General features: G+C 42.8%; 1 protein-coding gene across 4 annotated transcripts; it reads right to left on the bottom strand.

The window, feature by feature from the left end:
* Nucleotides 1–231: 231 nt before the first annotated feature.
* Nucleotides 232–14,748, bottom strand: cin (Molybdenum cofactor synthesis protein cinnamon). 4 transcript variants are annotated; one of them, XM_055071701.2, is made up of 19 exons: nucleotides 14,617–14,748; nucleotides 12,759–12,837; nucleotides 12,621–12,678; nucleotides 12,067–12,159; nucleotides 11,894–11,988; nucleotides 11,332–11,398; nucleotides 11,168–11,263; nucleotides 6,437–6,467; nucleotides 6,215–6,364; nucleotides 6,055–6,147; nucleotides 5,795–5,850; nucleotides 5,394–5,513; nucleotides 5,238–5,296; nucleotides 4,148–4,301; nucleotides 3,342–3,463; nucleotides 3,082–3,169; nucleotides 2,948–3,021; nucleotides 906–1,074; nucleotides 232–574 (listed from the first exon to the last, which is right to left on the bottom strand). In XM_055071701.2, coding segments are annotated over exons 1-19 (1,836 nt in total). In that variant the 5' UTR covers nucleotides 14,618–14,748; the 3' UTR covers nucleotides 232–343. The 4 variants fall into 4 exon arrangements, with proteins under 4 accessions (XP_054927676.1, XP_050036161.1, XP_054927677.1 ...); XM_050180204.3 differs by having other exon boundaries at nucleotides 14,430–14,748; XM_055071702.2 differs by lacking the exon at nucleotides 6,055–6,147 and having other exon boundaries at nucleotides 14,430–14,748.
* Between the last annotated feature and the right edge of the window lie 22 nt (nucleotides 14,749–14,770).

The raw sequence follows: 14,770 nt of genomic DNA on the forward strand, positions 1-14,770 counted from the left end.
ACAGTCAGTAGGTTTTAACTTTTTCTTTTAAGTGCAGCAAAGCTCGGCAAATTTTGTGGTATATTCTTAGCAAAACAGTTTCTTCTTTCCCATGCATTCATATAGGAGCTCCTGAGCTAAGACTTCTCCTTGGGTGTAGAAACTACTTCGACCATCACCCAATAGATAGAACTGTTTGTTTAGATTGCTTTATGTACAATAGCACATAATGTGAACATGGAAGAGCCAAAATGATAGACATATATTGCTTTCAACTTTATTGCAAGAATAATACGAAAAACATCTCCTTGAACTGACAATAGCGGTAATGAACACATCAGTAATGTTGCGGCTCAAGTGCTTTTTAAATCATGTCAGTCACGAGCGCTGTCACAACAGTTCCTGCCAGAAGTGCCTTTGTTTGAGCTGTGGCTGGTGGCAGCATTAGAAGGGCATTGGCCCCTTGGAAGCTGAGCAGACGGCTGCTGATTTGATTTCCTGTGCTCCTAGCCATGGGGAGCGCACAGTCCTCCGACCAGGACAGCACTGCCCTGTGGTACTCTGGTCTTGGGTCCAAGACTATGTCCTCAGCGAGCTGCGGAGAGCCCAAAAAGAGAATCCCACAGTTTTATGCGATTTCATATACAGTCTGAACTTGATATAATGAATTATTAGATACTATGCCAAAGGTATTTTCATGTTGAATGCAACTTCAGTATAACCAGGTTCAACTAACACTTGCCTTGTGTAACATTTTTAATACTCTAAATGATTAATTTTGCTTGTAATACGGTATTGTGAAAACCGTTGAACGGTAGAAATGAGAGGCTAAGTGGGAGTTTAACTGCCACTATACAAAGCCACTGCGAAGAAAAATGAGCTTCAAAAATGTTTATGTCTTACGACCCGAGCACACTTCAACTCACCTTTGCTTTGAGAGATGTGGGATGAACTGTGGCATGTCCGGACATCTTTCGGAGAGCAGGCAAGACGTAGAGCTGGCACGTGACGGCTGCTGACACTGGGTTGCCGGGAAGGCCAAAGACAAGCTTGAGCTTGTCACCATACTTGAGAGATGCAAACGCTGTTGGCTTCCTGCAAGGAAATCGTGATGTCTGGAAGGTGTCGTACATAGGCAGCTCCTGGTATTGCTTGTGGCCATGCATTGGTGTTTCACACACTATGTAGATTGCGAGGTTAATCCTGAGAGCAAAAGTGACAGTACTAAACTACAGGCTCAAATTTGTGGCATAACAAACTTGAAAGAACATTAAGGGCTGCGCAGTGAGTGATGCAAACTAAACGAGAGGCCTACCATAAAAGGTACAGACAACCAACTGCTCGGAACATGAATCGGGATAACCCCCGCTGATGGAATGATTTCCTATCATAGTGGCTAAAACGAGCCATGTTTTTCTCATTAAACATGGATTTATATTTTTTATTCATCACTAGAAGTTACGAAAAATGACCTTTGGCACCCCACGCTGCAAAAACATGAAGCTGCATAAGAGGTCCACCACCTGACCTTCTATTAGTGTACACAGTTCCCGGTCTTTTTATTAGTATTGAAATGCAGTGTACTTTTTATTATGAGCTTTTCCTGACTTACAATGTACAGATAAGCCTTCATTTGTAGTGAGCAGAAAATTCACGCTGCCTTCGCCTTCGTTTTGGTGAATTGGCTTGACTTGTCTATCGACAGAAAGACGACGACGGGGGCCAGTTAGCCACGAAAAATGCGGTACAAATATAAGAAATGTCAGTACAAGAATGCGAACTTATTGCACCAGCTTTCTATATTCAAAAGTGTTTGAAAAGGTCAAAATGTAGGTGGTTAACCACAGTTGCAGTCACTCCTGTGAAAGCAGAACGATAGGTGGCTTTCACAATTTGCGAGGCGGGCTATCGACATTGCTCTCACTTCACAGCGCTGCTGGAGGACAGACTCTTACTTTTCTAGAAGCTGCTCAGATTGAAAAAGTCTGCTTACAAAATTTCCACGTGCATTTGGAAGTAACTGTAAGCATTAACTGTAAGTAACCGGAAGTAACCGCAAAGCTCAGCACCCAGTAAGCACTACTAGGGTGCTTACTGGGTGCTGAGCTTTGCGTTGTGCCATAAAAAACTAGGTACTTAAATACTGTATCAGTTGTCAGTCCCTTTAGGAGTGGTACATGGCAGTGTCGAAGAGAGACCAAATGAGGGCAGGTATTTTAGCTGAGATTACAAGGAACAAGCAGAGTTGGACAGGTCACCTAACACCGAAAGGATCGCAGTACAAATTAACACGAGTAGTAGTACTGAAGAAGTACTCACATGAAATATTTGACATTTCTTTTGCAATAAAATAAAATTCGAAGTGCTCAAAATCATCAAAAAAGATATTGGTAAGAATCTGAACGCCATAATTTACTATTGTACTTTCTTCGATGAGCCTGTTTCTGTTTTGGTACGCAAAAGGTGGATGCATTATGACGTCACAATACACTGGCTTGCTTCATTCCTGCACCACAACATCAGCAAATTTTGCTTTATGTCATGACGTCTGGTCTCACAATTTGAGACCAAACTTAATATTAAATTAAAATATCTAAAGGTTGCTTTTTCAGGCTTCATACTTGCTAGGTGTCACACTTTTATGTGCAAGGTAACTTCTATAACCTATGTGTGTCAGTACATCTTTAAGAGTAACAAGAAGGAACGCTAAGGTGAGGAAAACTCAGTTGACGGTGGCGGACAAGTTAATCAGAATAGAATATAACAGGACAAGGAGACTTGTGCATGTAAGGTTGATTAAGCTGATGTGGGACACATGTAATTGGAGATATTTGGTATAAACCTTTGTTCTGCAGTGGACTTGCACAGGCAGCTGGTGATAATACTGTTGCGCATTTGTGATGAGAAGTTCTGCCTGTGATACGGTGACTCAAGGAGCAGACGCACACACACTCGTAAGTCTACTAACCCAGGCTTCATGAGGACTCGTCCAAAGTGGATGATAGCTGAGAACTCCTTGACAAGCACTGCTTTGAGAAGGTCCTAAGGAAGTAACATGGGCCTGTCAGGAAACACACATCAGTAGACGATGGGTGATTTTACCTTCTCTCCCATCGATACACCTCCTGACGAGACGACCACATCAGCTTTTTCAAAAGCAGCCCTCAGTTTCTTTACGTGGTCATCAAACCTGAAAGTATAATGGAACAACTGTTATGAAGAAATTTGATACGTTTTCTTAAGCTTTCGGGGCTAGCGGCGTAGTCTTAGACAGCAGAATTAAAATCAGGCACATAATCGCTGACAGAAACAGACCATGTGACACAACTCCAAAAAGAAAAAAAATTATCATGACACCATACTCGTCACATGCAATTCCTGCATCATGTGCTGGAAATCCGTTTTTTTCCAATAATGTGATAAGTGTCGTCTTGTTGCTGTCTCTTATCTGGCCCAGCTTCAGTGCACTGCCCGGGGCCACAATCTGTAAAAAAACAAAGGAGAAGAAGAAAAAGAGGAACAGACTCTGCAGCCATGAGTCAATGACTGCGCTAAGCAGCTCGCAGCGCCATTGCAATGTACTTATTCACATGCCCTAGCAATCCCAGTCATGCAACCAAACAAGCATATACATCAGCAAAGCTCAAGTTTGGTCTCCACGTTTGAATGCCAGCTGTTCAATGGCACTTACTAATATATCCCAAATAGACAGTGAGTATTTGCACAAAGTACAAATACATTATGTATTTGTATGGTGTCTTTTCGCTGAAGTGCCTGAAAATGCCTAAAATAAGGGTGGGTGAGGTATTTGAGCAATTCCTTCGATGTAGCTTCAGCATAATGCTGGACATTTATAAAGCCATACTGCTAGTAATTAGACAGCCAATTAACAACAAATCACTAATCCACTTTTAACAGTTTTGTAAAGTTAGTGATGTGTGCCAAGTCAAGGCTTTGGCACACTATTCTGTGTGTGTGCATGTGCACAAGCATGCATGTGTGTGCATATCTATCAACGCCAAAGTTCATCATCATCATCATCATCATCATCATACCCGTCATGCCCACTGGTGTCCCATTACACCTGTAGTATGGAATAACATGGAGAATGAGTAGTCTTTCTCTGCATACTACACGCTGTTGCACAATAAGAGAGTGAGAACAGTACCTCATTTCCAGTGGAGAGGACGGCCACTCGAGGCAATCTGTACACTGTGACCACGCTTGCACCAATGGTGGCAAGCACACCCAAGTCTGAGGGGCTAAGCTTCGTTCTTTGAGCCAAGACATGCTGCCCCCTTTCAATGTCTGATCCCACTGGACTGCAAGATAAGGCATCGGCTTACCTTAAAACATGGCAATAAAAATTCAAAAAGAAAGAAAGAACAAAAGAAAGAGAGGAGAAAAAAGAAACGGCACATAAGAAAGAAAAACACAAAAGATCCAATGTCCCTAACAAGACAGGTTCACAGAAAATGGAGCTGTAGTGAAGGCAACTATTGGCCCGATGGAGGCGAGTCCCCTTGTCGAAATGTTGGCTCCTGAGATACCTCTCGTTCGACTACTGCTGACTGCTAAAAGACCAGTGTCATAATTTTAGCAGATTTTCTGCTTTATTTCTGGCTGCGTCAGCAGCGAGAATGTGTATTTAAGCAGGAATTTTAGTGACGTTTGCATGAAATTTTTTCATCATGCTTTTAGTAGGCTCACAGGAAGATTTCATGGTTTGTAGTGCCTTTACTGGAATTTTCTGTTTTAGCAGCAAAACTGATGTTTTTCAGTGATAGAATCACTGTTAATCCAACTTTTCTGACACACTTTGTAGTGTGGGATAAGAAACTTCTGAAATGTATTCAATAAGCTGATTTAGAAAAGACACGGCCATATGTTTTCATTGGCATACAACTCTGCAACAAAAATTTGTGATTTGGAACAATCTAATAAACTAGGAAAAGCAATTTTCTCTGTTCAATTTTGAACACCAGCTCTCCGAGAATGACACTTGATAGTAAGGCTAGCTTATGAATGCTACAAATATAGCTTTTGAAGTTTTGTAAACTGTGCTACAGAAAGTGTGCTGTAAGTGTTTGTAAAGTGTTTTGTAAAGTGTGTTACATGGGCAACACTTTAAATGCAGACCAGAATGGGCACTTCAGGTGTTGCAGGTACTATGCCATTTAAACTAAGCAATAAACAGCAGGGTCACATTTGCAGTGATACTTCGCAAGTGCCCCAAACAAAGTACTTCCTCTACGCACCGAATATCCTGTCCAACCACAGGAGCGGTTATTATGTTCACTTCGAATTCCTGGGAGCCCTAGCAAGGCAAGGAGACAGGTGTGAGCAAGTGAGTCAAATTGTGGCTTTATCCAAGTGCCGCAAAAAGACTGGATTTAAAGAAGCTGTCTACTTGCATCTTCCGACGCACGAACAAGCTCAGTGTCTTCTACTTGCACCACAGCATCACATGGATCTGGGACTGGGGCACCTGTGCTGATTCTTGCACACTGTCCAGGCTTGACGTGATGCAAGGGCTTCATTTGCAAAAAAATGTATTGTAAGTATTCCTATTTGAGATCTGGGCCGGTTATAGTGCAAAACTATTCCAGTATGTTTTTATTCTGAATTGGCCATTAGCCCTCAGTGATAGGTCAAAATGTTTTGGGCTCTGCCCATATTTGCATGGCACCTGCTCATACGGGCTGGACTTAAACCATTCTGGCTTATCACAGAGGGCTAATGACTAGTTTTGGAAAAAACAGATTGGGCTAGTTTTACGTTACACCGATGCTGGTTATGAAACTGGAACACTTACATTGGAGCCTGCTGGGACAGCGTCTACCACCTCTCGCAGCCCGTCGCCATCTGAAGCTGTTGGAGAAATCATTACGAGAGTGATCAAAAGCCTACTATTCTTTGGGTGAGACAACCGCACAGTCTTTGGCCTGTGGCAATGGCAAGTTATTGTAAAGGCGGGCCTTATGTAAGAGAACAGTTAAGCTGTTCATGCGCTTTCACAGTTTGAGCTTCACCGATTGCAGAGAAAAAAAATAAGCATGCTTTCTACATACTTACCAATCACAGCATAGCCATCTTTGATGGACGCTGGAAAAGGTGGCAGGGGGTCTGAGGCATACACATCCTTTGCTAGTATTCGCCCACAGGCCGCTGCAGGGTCATTTGAAGTGTTGGGCAAAGATAATATCGTCTCGGTTGCATATTGCTATAAGAATACCTTGAAGTGGCACCAGCTCGACATCCGTCTCGGAACACTGCTCCAGCACTATGGCTTGAGCTTCAGGAACAGATATCAGAGGATAGGGAGAGTGCCTTGGCCGAGAGGCGACAGTGGTGCTTAAAGATCCCTCCACCGTGCACTGACAGCCTTGCAAAGAAGTGACACAATAACACGCATGAATACATTGACTACAAGTGGGACGACTTTTGTGCTGCTTACCGTGGCTCACAGAGGTTGGAGATCCAGATACCTATAGAAAAAAAAAAAAAAGAAAGAGACAGAGAGAGAATCAGGTGGTGCTTTGAAGTGAAAGGGTAACAAAAGTATACTTTGTTTCATACAGGGCAGGCATCGCTATGAAAGCTAGAGAGACTGCTCTCACTACTTGCATTCACAACCTAATGATAGTGCATCACATATGAAAGAAAGATGTAGGTAGGTGTCATGTAATTCAACATAACATTGTCTCGCACATATGTCTCAAAATATGATGTAATCATTACATGGAAAGCATAGAAGATATGAACCTATTTACCACAGAACGAGAGGAGTGGCACAATGCTGGAACTAGCAGCAGCTACAGTGTACAGAGTGCCCTCCTGACCAAAACATGGTACGAGGGGAGATCAAAAAGTTTTGCCACTTGGCTATAACAAAATATCTGACAGTGATCTCTCTCTACCTTTTGTTTAGGTCATCTCTGCAGTCTAGCAAGGTCCGAATATCGAGCCTTCCAGTTTGTTACTTGGTCTGCATCAGTGAGTCAAACATGGCATCCTCCCACAATTTCAAGCTCAAGTACCGGAGCGTTTTCAAATTTTTGTGCGAAGAAGGAAGTTCTGCCAAAGAATTCCATAGTAGGATGGTGAATGTGTATGGCAGCGAATGTTCTTCATATGCTACAGTGACTCGGTAGTTCATAGAGTTTAAACTTGACCGTGTGCAAGTGGAAGACGACCCAAGGTCAGGGCGGCCGACCACTTTAACCGATTTGGACCATTCGGCCTCAGCAGAGAGTTTTATCATGAATAATCACCAAATCAAGGTGCCCGAAGTTGCGGGAGAATTTAAACATTTTTTATGGCAGTGCTTTCACCACGATATTTTGGCTATGTCGAAGGTCTCGGCACGACGGGTGCCACGGAACCTCTCAGCGCAAGATCGACGCCACCGCATGCGTTCATCAGGGGAACTTTTGCACCTCTATTCAAGTGACCCAAAAAATTTGCTATCCCACCTTGTGACTGGGGATGAGACGTGGCTGTATCAGTGGCACCAAGAAAGCAAACAGCAGTCTATGCAGTGGAGGCATTCGGGCTCCCCTCCCGCGAAAAAATTCAAGACCCAACGCTCAGGGAGGAAAGCGATGGTGACACTTTTTTCGGACGCAGAGGGGATTTTGCTCATTGAGTATCTTCAAAACAGTAGGACAGTTACGGGCGAGTACTAGGCCAACGTTCTTCAAAAACTGCATAAAGCCATCGTGGAAAAACGCCGAGGATTAGTGACAAGCGGTGTCCTCCTCCTGAACGACAACGCCCCGGTTCACAGGTCTCGTGTTGCCCAGGCTGCCACTCGAGAGTGTGGCTTTGAGCAGCTGGACCACCCACCCAATAGGCACAGACCTGGCCCTGAGTAACTTTTACTCATTTCCGAATTTGAAGAAACACCTCAAGGGAACGAGGTTTGACGACTTGAACTCTCTTAAAACTGCCGTAGAGGAGTGGCTTCGCAACCAGGAAGAAAGTTTTTTTTTTTTGCAAGGTATTAAAAGCCTTCCAGGAAAATGGGAGAAACACATTAGTGCGAGGAAAGATTATGTTGAAAAAAATTTTTTTTTCCGAGGTCTCTCAGTTTTTCTGATGTGCAAGGTGGAAAACTTATTGATCACCCCTCGTATGTGGCACACACTGAAAGTACAATGCTGCACAATTAATACACAATTTCACCTAATCTTACATCCACAAGTTGTAATTGTAATATATAAAGCAATTTCGTACACATTGTCACATATTAAAAACACTTGCACTGTGAAATGCACAAAGCAAGATTTATATGACCACACTACTTGCGTGGCTACCTCAGGATTGCCTGCCATGTATGAAATATAGTATATTAAGGGGAGATGCTCCTTGAGGCTCGATTTCTCTGAGTAATGAGGCTAATTGCTTGAAATTATATGGAATAGAGGGTTTCCTACAATATACATAATATTCCTATATTCAAATATACTTTAATTTTTGTAGAAAAAAATGTATGCTCCCTTGAGCAAACTTGCAATATCAAGTTTAGGAGGGTGTTATCAATATAGCCTACATTTCTCCTTTTAGACCATGGATTGAAAGTAAGCAAAACACTAATTATCTTTTAGCTATATACTTAGAAAAAGTGTTGAATCTTGACTATCATTGTTAAATATATTAATGAACAGTTTCATAAAATGCAGAGAGGCCTTGATATTTGCATTCTTCACCTTCTTGTGCATGCACGTACAAAATTTGGCTGAGATTGAGTCCCATTAAGTTCAAGAATTTTCGTGCAAAAGCAGAGAAAGCAGTCTAAAATTTAAAGAAGAGAAACATGAGAATAAATATTTCTAAACATGTTTATTATTGACCGACATGATCAATCTGCATGAAATTTGGCGAGAATGCACACCAGTCTGTCTAAATATAAATGTGAAACTAAGAATTCTCCCGGTGCATTGTGATCAACAGTGATTGAAAAAGGAAAGCTGCTGGAGTCCTCACGAAGACACATCCCATTTGTTGAAACAATGGCTCCAGCAACATTCCTTGTTCAACCACTGTCGATCCCTCTATCTTCCTGTCAACTTCTGCTGTTTGAATCCCGGCGTACATGGCACCCTCAGACCCCTTGAAAGCTGCCTAGTCACAGCAATCACACAGAAAGCTGCCTAGCACAGCAATCAATGCTTTGCTGTCCCCGTCGCTGAGAAAGGAGGCGAACTGGTGCGGGGCGACATATACGACGGTGTCCTCCTCCAGATTCAGAGTGCAGCCTCTATCTCTGTTGCATGAATTGAGCGGTCTGTGGTGTTTTCGAAGGTTTGCCCCACACTCCATCTAGACCATTTACAATTGTGCCTGCTGCAGCCGTGAGAGTCGCTGGAAAAGACTTCGAAATATAAGCACAACATCGTGGCTACCAATACCACTGCGCCGTAACGTAGACCTGTATTAGTTTTGCGGCACCTCTTTTTGTCACACGCCATCGGATAAGACCACAACGCCTATCCTCTCTATATCTTCCGCGATTATCTGTCTTCCTCGGTAGGGGTTTTGGCTGATCGCTTTTGATGCTGCAAGGTGCACTCTTTCTTGAGATCGCAGCAAATGTTTTGTGATGCACTGGTCTCGGCAAGCCAAGGATCACCCAACCGTTTGTGGCCAATTCCAAGAGCGCGCGCCGCAACCAACACTATCCGGCGAAGTACCCCGCGCTGGTACCCCAGGTCGCAATTGAATGTCTCGAAGAATATGCTGACGATACAACAGAAGCGACACAGGCACCACTGCGGCAATAAAGTTGTATGAATGATGAGAGTCCTTAACTTCTCTTAAATGTCTGTAGCTTCTCAGATAGAGAGCTCAAACACGCAATGCGCACGACGTCATCAAACGTCTGATCACGAGCCGTTTGCGCTCACCTCGACACTTGTCGGTTCGGTTTCAAATCGCGCTGTTTACACGTACTGACGGAGGCGTCATTGCCTGAGCGACTTGCCTCGGGAGCGTCTCTTCGGTCACAAGTTGCCACAAATGCAACAGACGTACTTGCATCTCCAGAGGCTTTCCGCTTGCTTCTGCGGCGACGTCCTCTATATTTATGGATTGTTCTGTACTTCCGATGACGGTAGTCACGTTTCTTAGGAGTATCCATGGTAATCGTCGTATCTATCACTCGGACAGCTGAAACTACGATTAAAGTTGGAGCATAGGCTAGGGTGGATCCCTAATCGAAAGAACCAAAACTAAAGCCCCCCTACATTCGGGGCTTTAACCAAAACAGTCATAGAGAAAGAAATAAAACAGCCCCGATGCGCCGCGCGCACTTAGTGGCCAATGAAGGGACAACAATCGTACACGCATGCACCATGCACCACGTGATCTAAAAGCAGCACCAGGACGCTTGAATAAAATAATAAATATATAACTAACTAACTAAATAAATAAGCTTTATAGAAAAAGTTCTGTATTAAATGCTGTAAAAAAATTCGTTTTTTCCCACTTTCTGCTACTGCAATACGAAAATGTCGTAATCACTGTATGCAAATGAAATGCTCTCACTAATCCGGCCGAAAGGAATGACGAAAAAAACGCGCGAATTCGAAGAGCGATTTCGTAAATCCAGCTCAGAGAACACCAATAACCATTGCCAGTTCATCAGTGCGCGAAATTGCGATTTATTTTTTCATATACATTCTTCGAGTAGAAAAATATTTCGCAGTCTTGATTGGAGAAGCGCCTTGATTATTTTTTTTTTTACATGCGTAAATGAAATGGTCAAGCGTAAATATTCAACCGTACTCACAAAATTTCAGAAAGCAAATGCTCTGAATTTACGGCAACGAGTCAGGACACATGAACCCTAAACAAATATGTCAGGTGAAGGGTTAAGAATTATTTCCAAAGGCAGAAAGCAGTGTGCACAATTCCTTGTGAAATTCTTAATAGCATCTGCTAGCATACTTGACTTGAACCGCAAAAGAACACGGGGACAGAGAAAGGGAACACCAGACAGGACGAGCGAAAGGAAAGGAACACCAGACAGGACGAGCGCACGTCCTGTCTGGTGTTCCTTTCCTTTGTCCCCGTTGTTTTTTGCACTTCAAGTCGAGTATGCAGTTTCACAAACTCCACCAAATTTCAGCTCTTATAGCATCTGCTAGACATATAATGCACAGAGAACAGAAAAGCAGCGACGTACAGAAAGTGAACTGTGAAGCTTGTCAGTCTTCATTCTTCGCTCCTGAAGTTGATCAACTGCATGTGGAATAGCGAGACTCGCAAATTCGAAGCACTCCTGCAAGAATGTCAGAGTTCAGAGTGACACTGACAACATACTTTTAAAGATTTGTCCTCCATACTTACCTGTGCACCTTTGCGGCTTCCTGGGAGGTTGACTATGAGAGTCTGGTATCGAATTCCACAAACAAGTCTAAAATAAAAGAAGCAGCGCCCATGGATTGGGATCAAGTGTACAAACAATCACAGTTGAGTGCAAAAGTTTAAGGACCAGAGGCGCTGCTAAAAATTTTTTCTTAGCAGCCTAGGCATAAACTGAAATTAAGTGGTACTGCCTACATACGTGCACCTGTTTGACCAGCGTCATGCATTAATACAATTTCACGTTGCATGACTGTGCTAGAAGAAATTTAAATTTTTTGCTGATGCTATGGTCTCTAGACTTTTGCACTTGACTGTACACCATACAGGTAAGCACGTGTATTGAGTGCAGTCGACACATCAGACAGGTTTGTAAGAAAAATAGAAAAGCAGCCAAGTCGGAAACTATCCATCTTTGAACAGCGCACAAACTAACAAAGACAACAGAACAACTGCTGTCTATGTTAGTTCGTGTGCTGTGCAAAGATGGAAGGCTTGTAAGCTTATGACTGCAGTTATACAGTCCACGTTCAAGTGAACGACTCACCTAGAAAGCATTGCCATTGGAGTGATGCTCAGAGATTTCTGGATAATAGCAATTGTGATGCCTGGAGCTTCTTTCATTATAACTGCTCTTGTAGCCTGTTGGTTAATGATTTGTGTGAAACCTTACAACAAACAGTTCAGTATGAATAGATGAAAAAATTGCAGGTTAATGACCTCGGGTGTAACATCTCTTGCCGAGAAACCTGTGCCACCAGTCGTTAGAATGAGGTCGACCTTCTCAACGTCACTCCAGTTTAACAGTGTCCTCTGCAAACAAACAATGAGTAGCAACAATCATGGTAATGTAATAGAGAATTGAATGGTATAACTAACTTGGGAAGTAATTTAACACAGGCAGGCAGGGACAAGAGAAACAGCTTGTTTTGTGGAAACTCGCACATTTAATGCCAAATGTTCATGTCTACCATTCCTGCTAGAAATGCCACTGTCACACTACTCCTTGTAAAAAGGCTTTCTCTTTATCCAGAAGATTAACAGATGCTGTGGTTACAGTTGTAGGTGAATGAACAGTTGGCCATACAAGTGTTTGACTTTCAAAAAAATAAACTGTTGAAGCTAGTGCATAGTGTTGTCAGTGTCTTCCTCTTGTCCCTGTCTGCCTGCACTAAAATGCTTTCCATGTATGCTTGCCAATATGTGTAACATGCAGCTGTGCTTTGGTATACCACAGGTTGAAGAAAGGGGTCCTTGGACGACTTGTCACTTACCTTGATGTCTTCAATGTCGTCTGGAACACACTGTCGAGCGACAACCACTCCATTTATCCTGTGCAAGAAAAACAAAGCTAAACTTGCAGTCATTTCAGAAAAGTATGTTCTAGAAACCTCCAAAGCATGCGCACATACAGTGTTTTTGAATTCACCATGCGTTCCAGGTTCCCCCCACTGGTATCTTCAGCTTCGCCTTTGGAGCATCGGTCGCTCACTGGAAGAGCATGCATATACTTTTAACCACAAGCAAATTACTGCTGTGTTTAGTAGCATCGGTTATGTGTTCAAGTGTACAAGGAAGCAGCACATGCCAGCCACACTTGAAAGTACAGTGTGGCTAAATGTTTCCTAGTTTAAGACGCCGCACAAGGTGGCAGCAGTGGCAGATGTGCTACAAATATTTCTGCTATCTCATATACATGGTTGTTTCAGCTACAACTTTGAGTATTCCTTGAAACAGTGCACAGAGGTACAGGTTATTTTTTCCAGCTAAACATTACAGTTGAGCTGGTGTACATAAATAATTGTATGATAATTATTGATAAACTCTTTAAGTAATTCACCCACTAATTAACTTTGAAAGAGTTAGCTACTTTAGGGCGAAAATTGCAATTATAGAATTGAAGTAATTCAGTGCTCAATAAGTAGGAATCATGAGACTATATCGGTCTAGATATATTTGTCCCAAAATTTGTCAAGAAATACACAACTGTGTTCCACATACTGTTGTGCTGCATACAGTTCTTAAGGCTGTCTGGGAAAACATATAAGTGGAATGCCCTGTACTTTCGAATTAAAGGTGTCATCCGCATGTTACGTAATAAGGGCATAACTTCTTGCATAGATTTTCACTTCAGATGAAGGTTACTAATCACAATTTTATTAGCAGGATGCGCTGTTGGGCAAGTTGGTTCATTGTATTTGGAAAGATTGGATGCGCTTTGCAGACAATCACAAGGAATGTCTGTCCCGTCTTCTTCCTTGCGATTGTCTACAAAGCGCATCCAATCTTTCCAAATACAATTTTATTAGTGATTTTTTTATTTAACTAAATAGTTTATTGCTAGGCAGGCAATTTTTTTTATATCCGCGCCGAAGCGACTGCGTAGTCGTAAAAAAAGGAACTGTCTATATCCGTTTACACTGCTGTCAACAATTATTTAATGTATCTGCTGATTCGTGTCAAACCCCAAGGTAATCTTTCAACCTTTTCACATTTTAGGCTAACATTACGATGCCCCGAAAGCAGTGTGAGCATACGGATGTAGAAGTCGCGTCCTGTTTCACATGCTGCAATTTCGCGCCAGCTGCGTCTTTCGCAGCTGCAATGATTGAAAATGCGAACTTCGCACATTGCCGTACTACTAAACCCTCCATGATGTTTTCCGCCGACCAGTAAGCTCGGCAGAGCGTCGATCAAGGGGCTTTATGCCGTAAACGCATGCACCGATCGCTCTGAAAAATCAGGTATAAGAACGAGAAACTTTCCGTGAAACGTGTTTTCTTTTTTTTTTTTTTTCGTGTTTGCAGAGCTCATTACTCTATCAAAAGAAGTAAGGCATTCAGAGTTCAGCAAGCCGAACACCAAAACAACATTAGGGTGGCTAACAACATGCACGAAGGAGCCGACGGCACATTTGCCGTACTTGCGAATTCGCAAATGCGAAATTGCAAGCAACATCGCACAACATCAAACAGGCTGCCCATGTGCGCATGCACGTAAGAGGATCCCTTTAACTGAAGAGACTCCAGCCAAGTTCAACAGCTGGCTGCACTCACACACACTACACCATAGCACACACATACCTGTGAGTATGCCCGTTCTAATGCAGTGTTCGCTATCCATATCGCGCGCTAAGCAAGTGCACTTGTAAAGAAACGCACAAAGGTTATACCACCAACTTCACAAAACCGTGGCTTATCTGATAGTGTTGTCGCTACAATAACATAGCGTAAACATGTTAAAACGTTCAAAAAGGCGCGTTGAACCTACTACACCGCAGAAGGGCACGTTAAAAGAAGTCCTGCACTGAAGTGGGTAATCTGAACAATCAACCTCGTTTAAAGCTCTGTTGGCTGTCTGCTACAAAATGCTAATGCGCACTTGGCCAGCCTTTTTGTACATTAACAACTAGTGCCAGGTGTGT

Source organism: Dermacentor andersoni, chromosome 7 (assembly GCF_023375885.2).
Source record: "Dermacentor andersoni chromosome 7, qqDerAnde1_hic_scaffold, whole genome shotgun sequence".
Classification (NCBI taxonomy): domain Eukaryota; kingdom Metazoa; phylum Arthropoda; class Arachnida; order Ixodida; family Ixodidae; genus Dermacentor; species Dermacentor andersoni.